Source organism: Tupaia chinensis, unplaced genomic scaffold, assembly GCF_000334495.1.
Source record: "Tupaia chinensis unplaced genomic scaffold, TupChi_1.0 Scaffold000201_2, whole genome shotgun sequence".
NCBI lineage: Eukaryota > Metazoa > Chordata > Mammalia > Scandentia > Tupaiidae > Tupaia > Tupaia belangeri.
In genome coordinates, this window is record NW_006159677.1 from 378,995 (window position 1) to 392,750 (window position 13,756).

The following is a 13,756-nucleotide window of genomic DNA, read 5'->3' on the forward strand; positions in this document are numbered from 1 at the left end:
GCAGGTGGCATGATGGTTAAGGTGCTGGACTCCCACATAGCTGACCATGGTTCAAGTCCCAGACCTGGCGGCTTGCTTTTTCACTTTCCCTCTCTCTTTCTCTCTCATTCTGTCCCTCTCTGGTCAAATTAGGTCAATAAATAAAATTAAATAAAATAACTCTAAAAGAAAGAAAAGAATTATTTATTTAGGGGCTTGAATGCACACTCAAAATCCCATCCCAGGAGGAAAATGGAGGAGAAGGAATTGCAACGTGGCCATACTCATGGGGGATCACTTCTCACTTTTTCTCTCTCTGTTTCTGTCTCTGCTGCAAGCACATGCACCCAACAGCAAAAAAAATCTAAAAAAAAAAAACAAGAAAGAAAGAGAGAGAATCTGACAGGTGGTGTGGTGGTTAAGGGTGCTGGACTCCCATGTGGCTAACCATGGTTCGAGTCCCAGACCTGGTGGCTTGCTTTTTCACTTTCCTCTCTCTCTCTGTGTCTCTCTCTGGTCAATCTTACTCTGTCTTTTTCTGGTCAAACTAAAAAATAAAGTGGGGTTTTTTGTTTTTTTTTTTATTAGAGGTTTTTGCTATAGGATGCATGAGGTCGCCAGAAAGACAGAGACAGAGAGACAGAAAGTGAGAAACCACTCCCCGGGGGGATGGCCATGCCGCAATCCCTTCTCCTCTCAGGATCTTGGGCAAGTATGCACATGCACCCGGCATGAGTTTAAGCCACCGGGTCTGGGACTCAAACCGCGGTCGACTACATGCGAGTCCAGGGACATAGCCATTATACTAACTACTAGTCCCCTATTATTTCAAATTTTATCCAGAAAGAGGCAGAGAGAGAGAGAGAAAAAATAAGGAAAGTGAGAAAGCAAGGCACCTGGTCGACTATAGGGGAGTCCAGCGCCTTAACCACCACACCACCTGCCAGTTCTACCCGGGCGTCTTAACCACCACACCACCTGCCAGTTCTACCCCGGTGTGGTTTTCAAGCCACCGGGTCCGGGACTCGAACTGTGCAATCACCCATGTGGGATCCTGCTATTATCATCTTGATCAACTTTTGCAAATGGCCAGCATTTGCTGCAACGTATGACCAGGTCCCAGGTTTTGTATACTTATGCATTTTAAGGCTTACAGCCGCTGTTCAAATTGTGATCAGGCGGTTTATTTGGAGGGCGGGGCGGAATATGAGGTGGGGAAATGAAAAAAACTCCAGGACTCAGACAAAGGAGGGCACAGTGACTGCCTTTCCCACCCTGGCCTGCAGGGGGCAGCACGTGACCGCCTAATCCCCAGGTCACGGCTGCACCCTTTAGCGGCCCAACATTGGATAAGCTGCCCAGGCAGAATGGACTTCCTCATTCCCGCAGATGGGGGCTGCCTGCATCTCTGTATTAAAAGAGAGGTGATTGGGACTGACAGGTGCAGGTCGTGTGGTGATTAAGGCGCTGGACTCCCACATGGCTGACGGTGGTTCAAGTTCTGAGCCTGGTGGCTTGCTTTCTTACTTTCCCTCTCTTACCCTCTCTCTCTCTTTCTCTGGTCAAAATTAAATAAGTAAATAAATAAATAAAATGCCAATGAAATAATTTAAAAAAATGAATAAAGTACCATTGCAAACTGTGTCAGATTATTGACACATTTCTCTGTCAAATATAAGTCATGTCTGACCATTTCACCTGGATGGGAGTCCTAAATTTGCTCTTCCTTAAAAGTTCAAAGCCAAAATAATTTCTGTTTTGTGAGTTACATTTCAATTAAATTGTATTACCCAGCTGTTACCCGGCGGTCGACTACATGGGAGTCCAGCGACATAGCCATTATGCTAACTGCTGGTTCCCAATAATGGTGGTAATTTAAGGCACACCCACTGAAATGCTCCCGGTCTATAAAATTGGCTTATGGTTAATGGTCAAGAACAACAAATATATATATGTATACACACACACACACACATATACACACACACACACACATATATATGTATATACATGTTTTGAGAGATTTTTGCTATAGGGTAAGTGTGCCAGAGACAGGGAGATAGAAAGTGAGAAATCACCCCAGGAGGGATGGACACACCACAATCCCTTCTCCCCTAGGGATCTTGGGCACGTACACACATGTACCAGGTGTGAGTTTTAAGCCACCGGGTCTGGGACTCGAACCACAGTCTATTACGTGGGAGTCCAGCAATGTAATCATCACACCATTTCCTAGTCCCCATATATGTATTTAAATCTATATGTATTTAAATCTTGTTTATTTTTATTTTTTAATTTAATTTAATTTTTTTTTTGAGAGGTTTTCACTATAGGGCACGTGGGCTCGCCAGACAGAGAGAGATAGAGAGACAGAAAGCGAGAAATCACCCCCCAGGGGGGATGGCCACACCGCAATCCCTTCTCCTCCATTCTCCTCTCGGGATCTTGGGCACACACGCACGCGTGCCCGGTGTGAGTTTAAGCCACCAGGTCCGGGACTCGAACCGCGGTCGACTAGGTGGGAGTCCAGCAACACAGCCATGATGCTAACTGCTGGTCCCAATCTTTTTAGATCCTCAGAATAACCCTACGTGAGTCGATCCTAACGCAATTTCCATTTAACAAACGAGGCTCAGAGAGGTCAGGCTACTTCCGTAAAACCACACAGCTAGCAGCCTGACAGCAGGCCGTCCGACACCCTGCGTGTCTCTGGACGGTGCCCCTGACCCCAGTTCCCCCTAGTGGTGGTGGATGCGGTCTAACCACCCAGGACTGACCTTCACAGCCCGTCTTCCTGTGGACACACTCCGGCTGTCACGCAGAAAGCTCAGCTGTAACCTGAGCCTCACCCAGGCTGGGGGGTGACCAAGCAGGTGGGCGGGTGACAGCCAGGGCAGGGACATTTGCCCAGACGTTGGTTCATAGCCACCTGGCAACTCGTGCGGCCCCAAGGAGACTGGGGGTTTTCCGGAGCTCGTCTGGGGTCTGGACGGTGGTTCTCACCATGGGCAACAAGCAGACAGTCTTCACTCACGAACAGCTGGAAGCCTACCAGGTAGGGATGCGGGCTGGGGTCTGACAGCGTGGCTTCCCTGGGCTGAAAAATGGGAACAGCGTCCCTGCAGCTGGGTGTGCAGTGAAGAAGGGACCCTGGCGTGGCCGTGTCTGCAGTGACGGGGCACCGGTGTGGGTGGAGGGCGGTGGAAGGGAACAGGGGACGGGGAAAACCCTGCCGGTCCCTGGAGGCAGGGTGCGGGTCAAGCCAACGTCTCTCTCAGCAGGACTGCACCTTCTTCACAAGGAAAGAAATCATGAGGTCAGTTGTGGGAACAGGAAAGGCCTGGGGACTTCCTTCTTCCCTCCCTTTCTTCTTCTTTTCTCTTTTTTTTTTTTGGAGAGGTTTTGCTATAGGGAGCGTGCACTTGCCAGACAGACAGAGAGAGACAGAGAGACAGAAAGCGAGAAATCACCCCCCAGGGGGGATGGCCACGCCGCAATCCCTTCTCCTCCATTCTCCTCTCGGGATCTTGGGCACACACACACACGCACCCGGCGTGAGTTTAAGCCACCAGGTCTGGGACGCGAACCGCGGTCGACTACATGGCAGTCCAGTAACATAGTCATTACGCCAACTGCTGGTCCCTATTGTTTCTATTTTTTTATTATTATTATTTGAGGCTTTTTAAAGAATTACTTATTTAATTTTACTCACCTTCATTATTATTATTAATTTTTAAAAAGGTATCTTTATTTATTGTATTTGTTATTATTATTTATGTTTTAATTTTACCAGAGAAAGACAGAGAGAGAGAGAGAGAGAGGGAAAGTGAGAAAGCAAGTCACCAGGTTCAGGACTTGAACCACAGTCAGCCATGTGGGAGTCCAGTACCTTAACCACCATGCCACCTGCTGGCCCCATTATTAATTTTTTAAAAGAGATTTTTTTTGCTATAGGGTGCATGCGTTTGCTGAGAGAGAAGGAGAGACAGAGAGACAGAAAGCATGAAATCACCCCTCAGGGGAGATGGCCACGCCACAGTTCCTTCTCCTCTTGAGATTTTGGGAATGTATGCACAAGAGCCCGGTGTGAGTTGTAAGCTGCTGGGTCCGGGATTTGAACCACAGTGGACTATGTGGGAGTCCAGAGACGTAACCATTACACCATCTGCTGGTCCCACCATTATTATTTTTAATTTGACCACAGAGATAGAGAAAGAAAGAAAAAGGGAAAGTGAGAAAGCAGGTCATCATTCGGGCACTCAAACCGTGGGGTCGGCCATGTGAGAGTCCAATACCTTACCCATCATGTCACCTGCCGGCCCCTGGCTTTTGTTTTGTTATAGGACGTGTGCACTCGCCAGAGAGAGAGAAGAGAGAGAGAGAGAGGGAAAGTGAGAAATCGCCCCCGAGGGGGTTGGCCACACTGCAATCCATTCTCCTCCCTTCTCCTCCTGAGATTTTGGGCACACATGCAAACGTATCAAAGGTGATTTTCAAGCCTCTGGGTCTGGGATTTGAACCATGGAGTCAGTCATGGAGGATCCAGCTGCCTTAACCTCCATGCCACCTGCTGGCTCCTTTATTCTTTTTCATGATAGAGAACAAGCATGCACGTACAAGAAAGAGAGAGAGACCTTCAACAGGGTCCCATCATTCTGCGATCCCTCTCCCCAGCCCCCCAACTCCTCAGGAAGCCAGAAGCTTATTCACGCATGCTCAGTGCACCCCCAGGCCAACCCGGCGATCCAAACCCTTGTTAGCATGTGGCTTCCAGAACGTGGTATGAACTGGGCCAGAAAAGGGTTGGTCAGGAACAACTTTCTTTTTTTTTTTTTTTTTCCTGTTTTCTTTTTCTTTTCTTTTCTTTTTTTTTTTGAGAGGTTTTTGCTATAGGGCGCATGTGCTCGCCAGAAAGACAGAGACAGAGAGACAGAAAGCGAGAAATCACCCCCTCGGGGGATGGCCACGCCACAATCCCTTCTCCTCCATCCTCCTCTCGGGATCTTGGGCACGCACACACACGCGCCCAGTGTGAGTTTAAGCCACCGGGTCCGGGACTCGAACCGTGGTTGACTACATGGGAGTCCAGCAATGTAGCCATTGCGTTGTCTGATGGTCCCATGGAACAACTTTCTGTTCGTTGCTGGGGGGAATTTGTCATTTGCCAGGACTCCTACGTGGAGGTGACGGGTTAACGGGCAGGAGGTCGCAGGCGTGGTGGGTGGACGGGGACACCAGGAAATCACATCTAGGTTGATAGGCGTTGGCTTTCTTCCCAGGGTGGCAGGGAGCCATGAAGGGTGTGTGAGCGGAGGGGGAGCAGATCCAGGTGAAGAGGCTCGAACTGGAGGCCGGGAGTCCAGGTGCAGAGCTCAGAGCTCTAAGCCATGGCATTGGCATCAACGTGAGGTGCAGGAGGTGGCCCGAGGCCGCTGTGAGTCTCTGTCGTGAACCCAGTGAGACAGGCACAGAGAAGTGTCCCACGTCATCCCTCGGCCTGTGGGGCCGTTGTCCAGAGGCCCTGACCCATGAACTTGGAGCTGTGAAACCCAAGCTGGCGGGGGTTCAGCTGCAGAGTGATCGGGGCCAAGGCCCCGATTGTGTGGGCACGGGACATCCATAATTGATGGGCACGCCTCTGCAGTGAGCCCCATTGTGTGGGTGAGGACAGCTTGTGGGGTCATCTTGGCCACTGTGATCGGATTACTGATGGGGAAACTGAGGCTTGGACAGGGCAGGGCTGACCCTAGGCTTCGGGGTTGATGTGTCCCAAAGAGTCGAAGGCTAGCCTTTCATCTGTCCCAAGCGTCTCGCTCGTCAGAATAACACAGGCTCAGAGGGGGCGACGGCCTTGCTCACGGTCACACAGAAACCCAAACACCGGCGGGGACCAGCAAGGGGTATGGTGGTTAAGCTTCTGGACACTCCCACATAGCCAACCACAGTTCGAGTCTGGACCTGGTGGCTTGCTTTCTCCCTTTCTCTCTCTCTCTCTCTCTCTGTTCAAATTAAAAAACAAATAAAGGAATGAATAAATAAAATTAAATAATTCTTTTTTTAAAAAAAAAGAAAGAAAACCAAAAAGAAACCCAAACGCAGGGACCAGCAGATGGTGTAATGCTTACGTTGCTGGACTCCCACGTAGTCGACTGTGGTTCGAGTCCCAGACCACGCCAGACACGCGTGCATGCATGTCCAAGATCCCAAGAGGAGAATGGAAGAGAAGGGATTGCAGTGTGGCCATCCCCCCGGGGGAGTTTTCTCATTTTTAAAAAAAATTACTCATTTATTTATTTATTGAAATCCATTTGTTATTTTTTTATTTGACCAGAGAGAGAGAAAGGGAAAGTGAGAAAGCAAACCGCCAGGTCCAGGACTCAAACCATGGTCAGCCATGTAGTAGTCCAGTACCTTAACCATCACACCACTTGCTGGCCTCTCTCGCTTTCCCTCTGTTTCTGTGCCAAACGCATCGCTCTATAGCAAAAAAAATCTCTCTTTAAAAAAAAAAAGAAAAGAAAAGAAAAAAGAAATTCAATCGCAGGGATGTCCCAGGAGCGCTGAGTGGTCAGGACTAAAATCCCAGATATTGCCCTTGAGTTTGTAACCATCTATGGCCCAGGAGCTCCTGTCTCCCTCTGAGGCCGCCAGTCCTTCACAGCTTGGGGACCACAGAGTCAGCAAATGTGTGCTCTACAAGGCCGCTGCTTTGCATGTCCCAAAGCAGGTACGACAGCATCAGGTGATAGGATGTAAGAGGAGAGTTGGCGTCACTCTCTAGGTGACACGTGAAGCATTCAACATTTCACTAAATGCCTTTCATTCACCCTATTCCCCCTTCTTTTCTTCTTTTTGCTTTTAGTTTTTTTGTTTTTGTTTTGGAGAGGTTTTTGCTATAGGGCGCGTGCGCTCTCCAGACAGACAGAGAGAGACAGAGAGACAGAAAGCGAGAAATCACCCCCCAGGGGGGATAGCCACGCCACTATCCCTTCTCCTCCATTCTCCTCTCGGGATCTTGGGCATGCACACGTGCCCGGCATGAGTTTTAACCCACCAGGTCTGGGACGCAAACCGCGGTTGACTACATGGGAGTCCAGCGACACAGCCATTATGCTAACTGCTGGTCCCCATCCTGTTGGGGTTTTGAGCCCACGTGTGCATGCACCTGTTGTATTTTTCAAACCACTGAGGCCAAGATTTGAACCGCATGGTCGGTCATGTGGGATCTAGTTCCCTTAAAAAATCAGGCTATGTGAGGACAGGTGGCGTGGTAGTTAAGGCGCTGGATACTCCCACATGACAGACCATGGTTCAAGTCCCAGACCTGGAGGCTTGTTTTCTCACTTTCCCTCTCTCTCTCTGTCTGGTCAAATTAAAACATAATAATAACCAATGGAATTAAAGAAATAAGTAAATTTAAATAATAATAATAACAATAATAATCAGGCCATGGTGCTGACTTGAGATTTAATTATCTGGGATTCTTTGAATGCTTGCTCTGATCTGATCTGGACTTTTTTTTTTTTTTTGGAGAGGTTTTCGCTATAGGGCACATGAGCTCACCAGACAGAGAGAGACAGAGAGACAGAAAGTGAGAAATCACCCCCCAGGGGGGATGGCCATGCCGCAATCCCTTTTCCTCCATTCTCCTCTCAGGATCTTGGGCATGCACACGTGCCCGGTGTGAGTTTTAAGCCACCGGGTCTGGGATGCGAACCGCGGTCGACTATGTGGGAATCCAACGACATAGCCATTACGCTAACTGCTGGTCCCCTGATCTGGTCTTAAGCTTCCTCCTATCTCTCACCTCTATTGGCCTAGTGAACTCCTACTCATGCTTCAAAGCCCAAGGCTAATTCCCCTCCTCTGGGAAATGTTCCTTCCTGCCTGGTGTGCTTTCCCTCACGCATGTCTTCCCTAGCCCTGGGGCCCTCTTTCCACCATGGCTCTGTCCTCAAGGCTTTGTCTGGTTCTGTCTGCTGGAGGATCAGCCCCAGGGCTGATGGCTCCTGGGGACCCAGCAGAGGGACAAGTCCCTTCCTTTCTCCAGGTTCCCAGCCCTTCCCGGCTTTTCCCTCTCCACTCCAGGCTCTTCTATCGCTACCAGGACCTGGCTCCCCAGCTCGTCCCCCTCGACTATACCGGCTGCCCCGATGTGAAAGTACCCTACGAGCTCATTGGCAGCATGCCTGAACTGAAGGTATACCTGGGCCACAGGGAGGGCCAGAAAAACAAACCATAGAATTAGCTCTTAAAAAAAAAGAAAAGAAAAAAATATCTCGAAAATGAGAAAGCAAGCTACCAGGTCCGGGTCTCAAACCGTGGTCAGCCATGTGGGAGTCCAGTACCCTTAACCACCACGTCACTTGCTGGCCCCTTGTTAACTCCTTTTGTTCTAACAGGAGGAGCTAACAGGTTCTTTTTCTTCTTTTCTTTCTCTCTTTTCTTTTTTTTTTTTTTTAAGAATCGTTTTATTTTTTTTTTTATTCGTCATTATTACTATTATTTGAATTTGACCAGAGACACAGAGAGAGGGGAAAGTGAGGAAGGAAGCCTCCAGGTCAAGGACTTGAACCACAGCCAGCTCGGTGGGAGTCCAGTACATTGAACTACCATGCCACCTGCTAGCTCCCTTTTTTTCTTTTCTTTTCTTTTCTCTTTTTTCTTTGCTTTCCTTTCCTTTCCTCCTTCTTCTTTTCTCCTTTTTTTTAGAGGTTTTTGCCTTAGGGTATATGAAATTGTCAGAGATAGAGACAGAGATAGTGAGAGGGTAAGTGAGAAACCACCCCCAAGGCGGGATGGCCAGGATGCAATCCCTTCTCCTCCATTCTCTTCCCAGGACCTTGGGCACCCACACACATGCATCTAGCCTGATTTTCAAGTCACCGGGTCCAGAACTTGAACCACAGTCAGCTGTATGGGAGTCCAGTGATGTAACTGCTATGCCATCTGCTGGCCCCAGAGCAGGTTCTCCTTGGCTGGATATTTGACATGGGATTGTGTCTCTGAATTGCACTTGGGAGGATGTGTGTGATTTTGAGTTGAAACTATCTTTTTTTTTTTTTCAAGAGATTTTTGCTATAGAGCATGTGCATTCTCCAGAGAGACAGAGACAGAAAGCAAGAAATCATCCCCCTGGGAGGAAGATCACACCACAATCTTCTCCTCCGTTATCCTTTCAGAATTTTGGGCACGGATGCACACACACCTGGTGTGAGCTTTAAGCTACCAGGTCCGGGTCTTGAACGGTGGTTGGTCATGTGGGAGTCCAGCACCTTAACCACTACACCACCTGCTGGTCCCAGAGTCAGGACTATTCTATTGGAAGTGACAGAAACGTCATTGGAGAGAAACAGAATGGATTGGTCAGGGGAACAAAAAAAACCAGGAGCAAGGCCAGCGTCAGGTAGGGCTGGAACCAGAGCTTCTGAAACCAGTGTTCAGGAATCTCTCCCCATGTCTCAACTTCTCTCCAGCGGCCTCTCTTTTGGAGATAGTTAAGCTCAGCCATTTCTCTTTAGCACCTATCAGCTCCACAAGCCCCTTTCTCCTGATTTTTCAGAAAACATCCCAGGGCAGCCTCTGATTGGTCAGATCAAGTCACATGTCCCCTCCCCAGAGTCAATCACAGGTACCAAGTGAATGCAAATCTTTGATTGGTTCACCTTGGTCACGTGGCTACCCCTACAGCAGGAAGTGGGACCAACATGGCTCAGATCACAAGGACAGGAAATGGAGTTGCTGGAAGTCCTAATCCCAGGATGTGGGAAGGAAGAGCCATGGTGGGGGGGATATTGGAGATTTCCAGGAAAGTGGGTTCTGAGCGTGAGACCACCCGGACCCCCAGAGACTCTGTCACCATTCCCTGCTTCCCTCCTGTCCCTAGGACAACCCCTTCCGCCAGAGGATCGCCCAGGTCTTCTCCGAGGATGGGGACGGCCACATGACCTTGGACAACTTCCTGGACATGTTTTCCGTGATGAGCGAAATGGCACCCCGAGACCTTAAGGCCTACTATGCTTTTAAAATTTATGGTGCGTGCATTGTCTTGGGGTGGGGGAACATGGGGTGGGAACCAGGAGGAACCCCCATTACGAAGGTCTCCCCAAGGTCCTGAAGACCCTGCATGTGTGGCCCTGGCCTCCACTGAAGCACCTCCCCACCTCAACCCCTTCCTCACTCCATGGCAGCCACACTGGGCCTTGTTCCTTACACCCCAAATCTGCTTCCTGGCCTTTGCCTTCCTGCATCCTATCCCTAGGACACATCCTCTGGCTCTTTCTTGGCCTTGAAGTCTGAGTCCAAAGGAGCCTCCAGCCTCCCATCATCCTATTTCTAATTTTTTATTTTTATTTATTTATTTATTTATTTATTTATTTATTTATTTATTTATTTATTTATTTATTTATTTATTTATTTATTTATTTATTTATTTATTTATTTATTTATTTATTTATTTATTTATTTATTTATTTATTTATTTATTTGCTATAGAGCGTGGGCGCTCACCAGGAAGACAAAGAGAGACAGAGAGACAGAAAGTGAGAAATCACTCCCCAGGGGGGATGGCCACACTGCAATCCCTTCTCCTCCATTCTCCTCTCGGGATTTTGGGCACACACGCACACGTGCCCTGTGTGAGTTTAAGCCACCATGTCCGGGACTTGAACCGTGGTTGACTACATGGGAGTCCAGCAACATAGCCATTACACTAACTGCTGGTCCTCCATAATCCTATTTCTCTCTGCCTGCTCTGAGCAACTCTGCTTAACCTCTTGTTCAGTGATTGGGTCACTTACCAACTTTCTCTGTGGAAAGACCTAGGGTGGGGATCACCAGGTGGCGTGGTGGCTAAGGTGCTGGACAGTTCCACATGGCCAACCATGGTTTGAGCCCCAGACCTGGTGGCTCGCTTTCTCACTTTCTCTCTCCCTTTCTTGTGTCTCTCTCTGGTCAAATTAAAATAAGTAAATAAAATTAAACATAAATACTTTTTACAAAAGTATTCGTCTTTTTAATGCTTGTCTTTTTAAATTTTTTTGGAGAGATTTTTGCTATAGAGCACTTGTGCTTACAAGAGAGATGGAGAGAGAGAGAGAGACAAAATGTAAGAAATCACCCCCCCCTCCCTGGGGGATGGCCATGCCACGATCACTTCTCTTCCACTCTCCTCTTGGGATTTTGGGCATGCATACACACGTGCCTGGCGTGAGTTTCAAGCCACTGGGTCTGGGACATGAACTGTGGTCAACTACGTGGGAGTCCAGTGATGTTACCATTATGCCACCTGCTGGTCTCTCCAGGTCTCAGATTCTAACCCCTCCCTGTGCCTCAGTTTCCTCTTGTCTAATATAGGAACATGGTGTGCCCATAACCAGCCCAGTGCCCTGCTGTCTGCTGTCTTTCCCCAACCACTCTGCTCTGAGACTTTTAAAAAATTATTTACTTGATTTCTATTATTGCGATTTTAAAAAAAGAATTATTTTGATTTAATTTGATCTACTATTATTATATTTTAATTGGACCAGAGAGAGAGAAAGTGAAAAAGCAAGCTGCCAGGCCTGGGACTCAAACTGTGGTCAGCCATGTAAGAGTCCAGCATCCTAATCACCATGACTCCTGTTGGACCCACTATTATTGTTATTTTTATTTATTTTTATTCTTTGGAGAGGTTTTGCTATAGGGCGCGTGTGTTTGCCAGAAAGACAGAGACAGACAGGAAGACAGAAAGCAAGAAATCACCCCCCAGGGGGGATGGCCATGCTGCAATCCCTTCTCCTCCATTCTCCTCTTGGGATCTTAGGCACGCACGCACACGCACCCAGCGTGAGTTTAAGCCACCGGGTCCAGGACTCGAACCATGGTTGACTACATGAGAGTCCAGCAACATAGCCATTATGCCAACTGCTGGTTCCTATAATTGTTATTTTTTGTTATTTTTAAAGTTTGTTATAGGGCACGTGTGCTCACCAGAGAGACAGAGAGAGGGAGAGGAGATAAGAAAGCAAGCTGCCAGGTCTGGGACTCGAACCGCCGTAGACCATGTGCGAGTCCAGTGTCTTCACCACCGAGCCATCTGCTGACCCGCTCCTCTGCAGACTTCAACAATGACGACTACATCTGCGCGTGGGACCTGGAGCAGACGGTGACTAAGCTGACGCGGGGGGAGCTGAGCGCCGAGGAGGTGAGCCTGGTGTGTGAGAAGGTGCTGGATGAAGCCGACGGGGACCACGACGGGCGACTGTCCCTGGAAGACTTCCAGAACATGATCCTGCGGGCACCCGACTTCCTCAGGTGACACGCGCCCCCACCCCGCACAACCCACTTCCACATCTGAAAGGAGCTTGTGTGTGCGCGTGCCCAAAACCCTGAAAGGAGACCGGAGGAGGAGGGGTTCCAGCATGGCCATTCCCCGGGGTGGAGGGTGAGTTCTCACTTCCCCTCCCTCTGTCTCAGAGCGCACACACCCTATGACAAAAACCTCAAGGAGAAAACCCCAAACACTATCAACTACTTGGCCCTTTATGAAAACAAATGTTTAAAAATTGTTCAAAGAAAAAAAAAAAAAGAACCAAAACCAACAGCCTGTGTTCTCACCCTCTGTGGGAGTCAGGAAGGCCAGACCCGAGGATACTTGAGGGGGTTCATCTCCCCAAGGAGGACCAAGAGGGCTGTCCCATACATAATGTCACTGATGCTTTTTCTCTTTGTACACAGCACCTTCCACATCCGCATCTGAGGGCACCCTGGAGGAGGAGCTGGGCCAGAGGAGGGTGGGGTGACCCCTCACCCGCCCTACCGTGGACTCTGGACTCTCCAGACTGAGAATTAACACTAATCACCTCGTCACACGGGAAGGACACGTCTCCTATCTGAAGCCAGGCGAATGGCGGGGCAGCCTGGAATCTTATCTCTGCCTATTCTGTGACTCTGGGTGTGGCTACCCCCTCTCTGGGCCAAGATCTCCCCACTGTACAAGGTCTGGAACCAGTGGCTGGTGTGATGGTTACGTCACTGGACTCCCACGTAGTCGACCGTGGTTCGAGTCCCGGACCTGGTGGCTTAAACTCACGCCGGACGTGTGTGCGTGCATGCCCAAGATCCCGAGAGGAGAATGGAGGAGAAGGGATTGCGGCGTGACCATCCCCCCTGGGGGGTGATTTCTCTCTTTCTATCTCTCTGGCAAGTACATATGCCCTATAGCAAAAACCTCTCTCAAAATAAATAAATAAATAAATAAATAAATAAATAAGGGGTCTGAATTCTAAATTTCTGTCCATTATGAGAATTGGCAATGTCAGGTTCTGAGTTTCCATAGGGAACAGTTAGGCTGGGAGGGGACAGTAGGTGGCATGGTTTTGGGGTATTGGACTCTCACATGGCTGACCATGGTTCCAGTCCCAGACCTGGCAGCTTGCTTTCTCACTTTCTCTCTCTCTCTGTCTCTCTCTCTCTCCGGTGAGTGCCTCTACACCACCTGCTGGTCCCCATATGAGAACTTTGTATAAGGAGTCTGCAAAAAGTTCATGTAGCGGGATAAGAGGATTGCATAATGGTTACGTCACTGGTCTCCCACACAGTCGACCACAGTTCGAGTCCCAGACTCGGTAGCCTGTGTGTGTTGGTGCCCAAAATCCTGAGAGAAGAATGGAGAAGGGATTCCAACATGGCCATACCCCAAAATGGTGATATCTCTGTCTCTCTCTGCCTCTCCAGTGAGCGCATGTACCCTATAGCAAAAATCTCTCTCCCCCCTGCCAAAAAAAAAATATATGAT

General features: G+C 48.9%; 1 protein-coding gene across 3 annotated transcripts; it reads left to right on the plus strand.

The window, feature by feature from the left end:
* Window positions 1–2,983: 2,983 nt before the first annotated feature.
* CIB3 (calcium and integrin binding family member 3) lies at window positions 2,984–12,777 on the plus strand. 3 transcript variants are annotated; one of them, XM_006147195.2, is made up of 6 exons: window positions 2,984–3,034; window positions 3,261–3,295; window positions 8,068–8,179; window positions 9,866–10,013; window positions 12,078–12,273; window positions 12,697–12,777. In XM_006147195.2, the coding sequence occupies exons 1-6, from the start codon at window positions 2,984–2,986 to the stop codon at window positions 12,716–12,718; spliced, it is 564 nt and encodes a 187-aa protein (XP_006147257.1). In that variant the 3' UTR covers window positions 12,719–12,777. The 3 variants fall into 3 exon arrangements, with proteins under 3 accessions (XP_006147257.1, XP_006147258.1, XP_027627125.1); XM_006147196.2 differs by lacking the exons at window positions 3,261–3,295; window positions 8,068–8,179; XM_027771324.1 differs by lacking the exons at window positions 2,984–3,034; window positions 3,261–3,295 and having other exon boundaries at window positions 7,717–8,179.
* Window positions 12,778–13,756: the final 979 nt, after the last annotated feature.

Coding starts and splice junctions, on each gene's coding strand:
- CIB3 (XM_027771324.1), top strand. CDS start 7,922: ATGGCTCTGTCCTCAAGGCTTTGTCTGGTTCTGTCTGCTGGAGGATCA. Junction 8,180..9,865: donor GCAGCATGCCTGAACTGAAG/GTATACCTGGGC, acceptor TCCTGTCCCTAG/GACAACCCCTTCCGCCAGAG. Junction 12,274..12,696: donor CGGGCACCCGACTTCCTCAG/GTGACACGCGCC, acceptor CTTTGTACACAG/CACCTTCCACATCCGCATCT.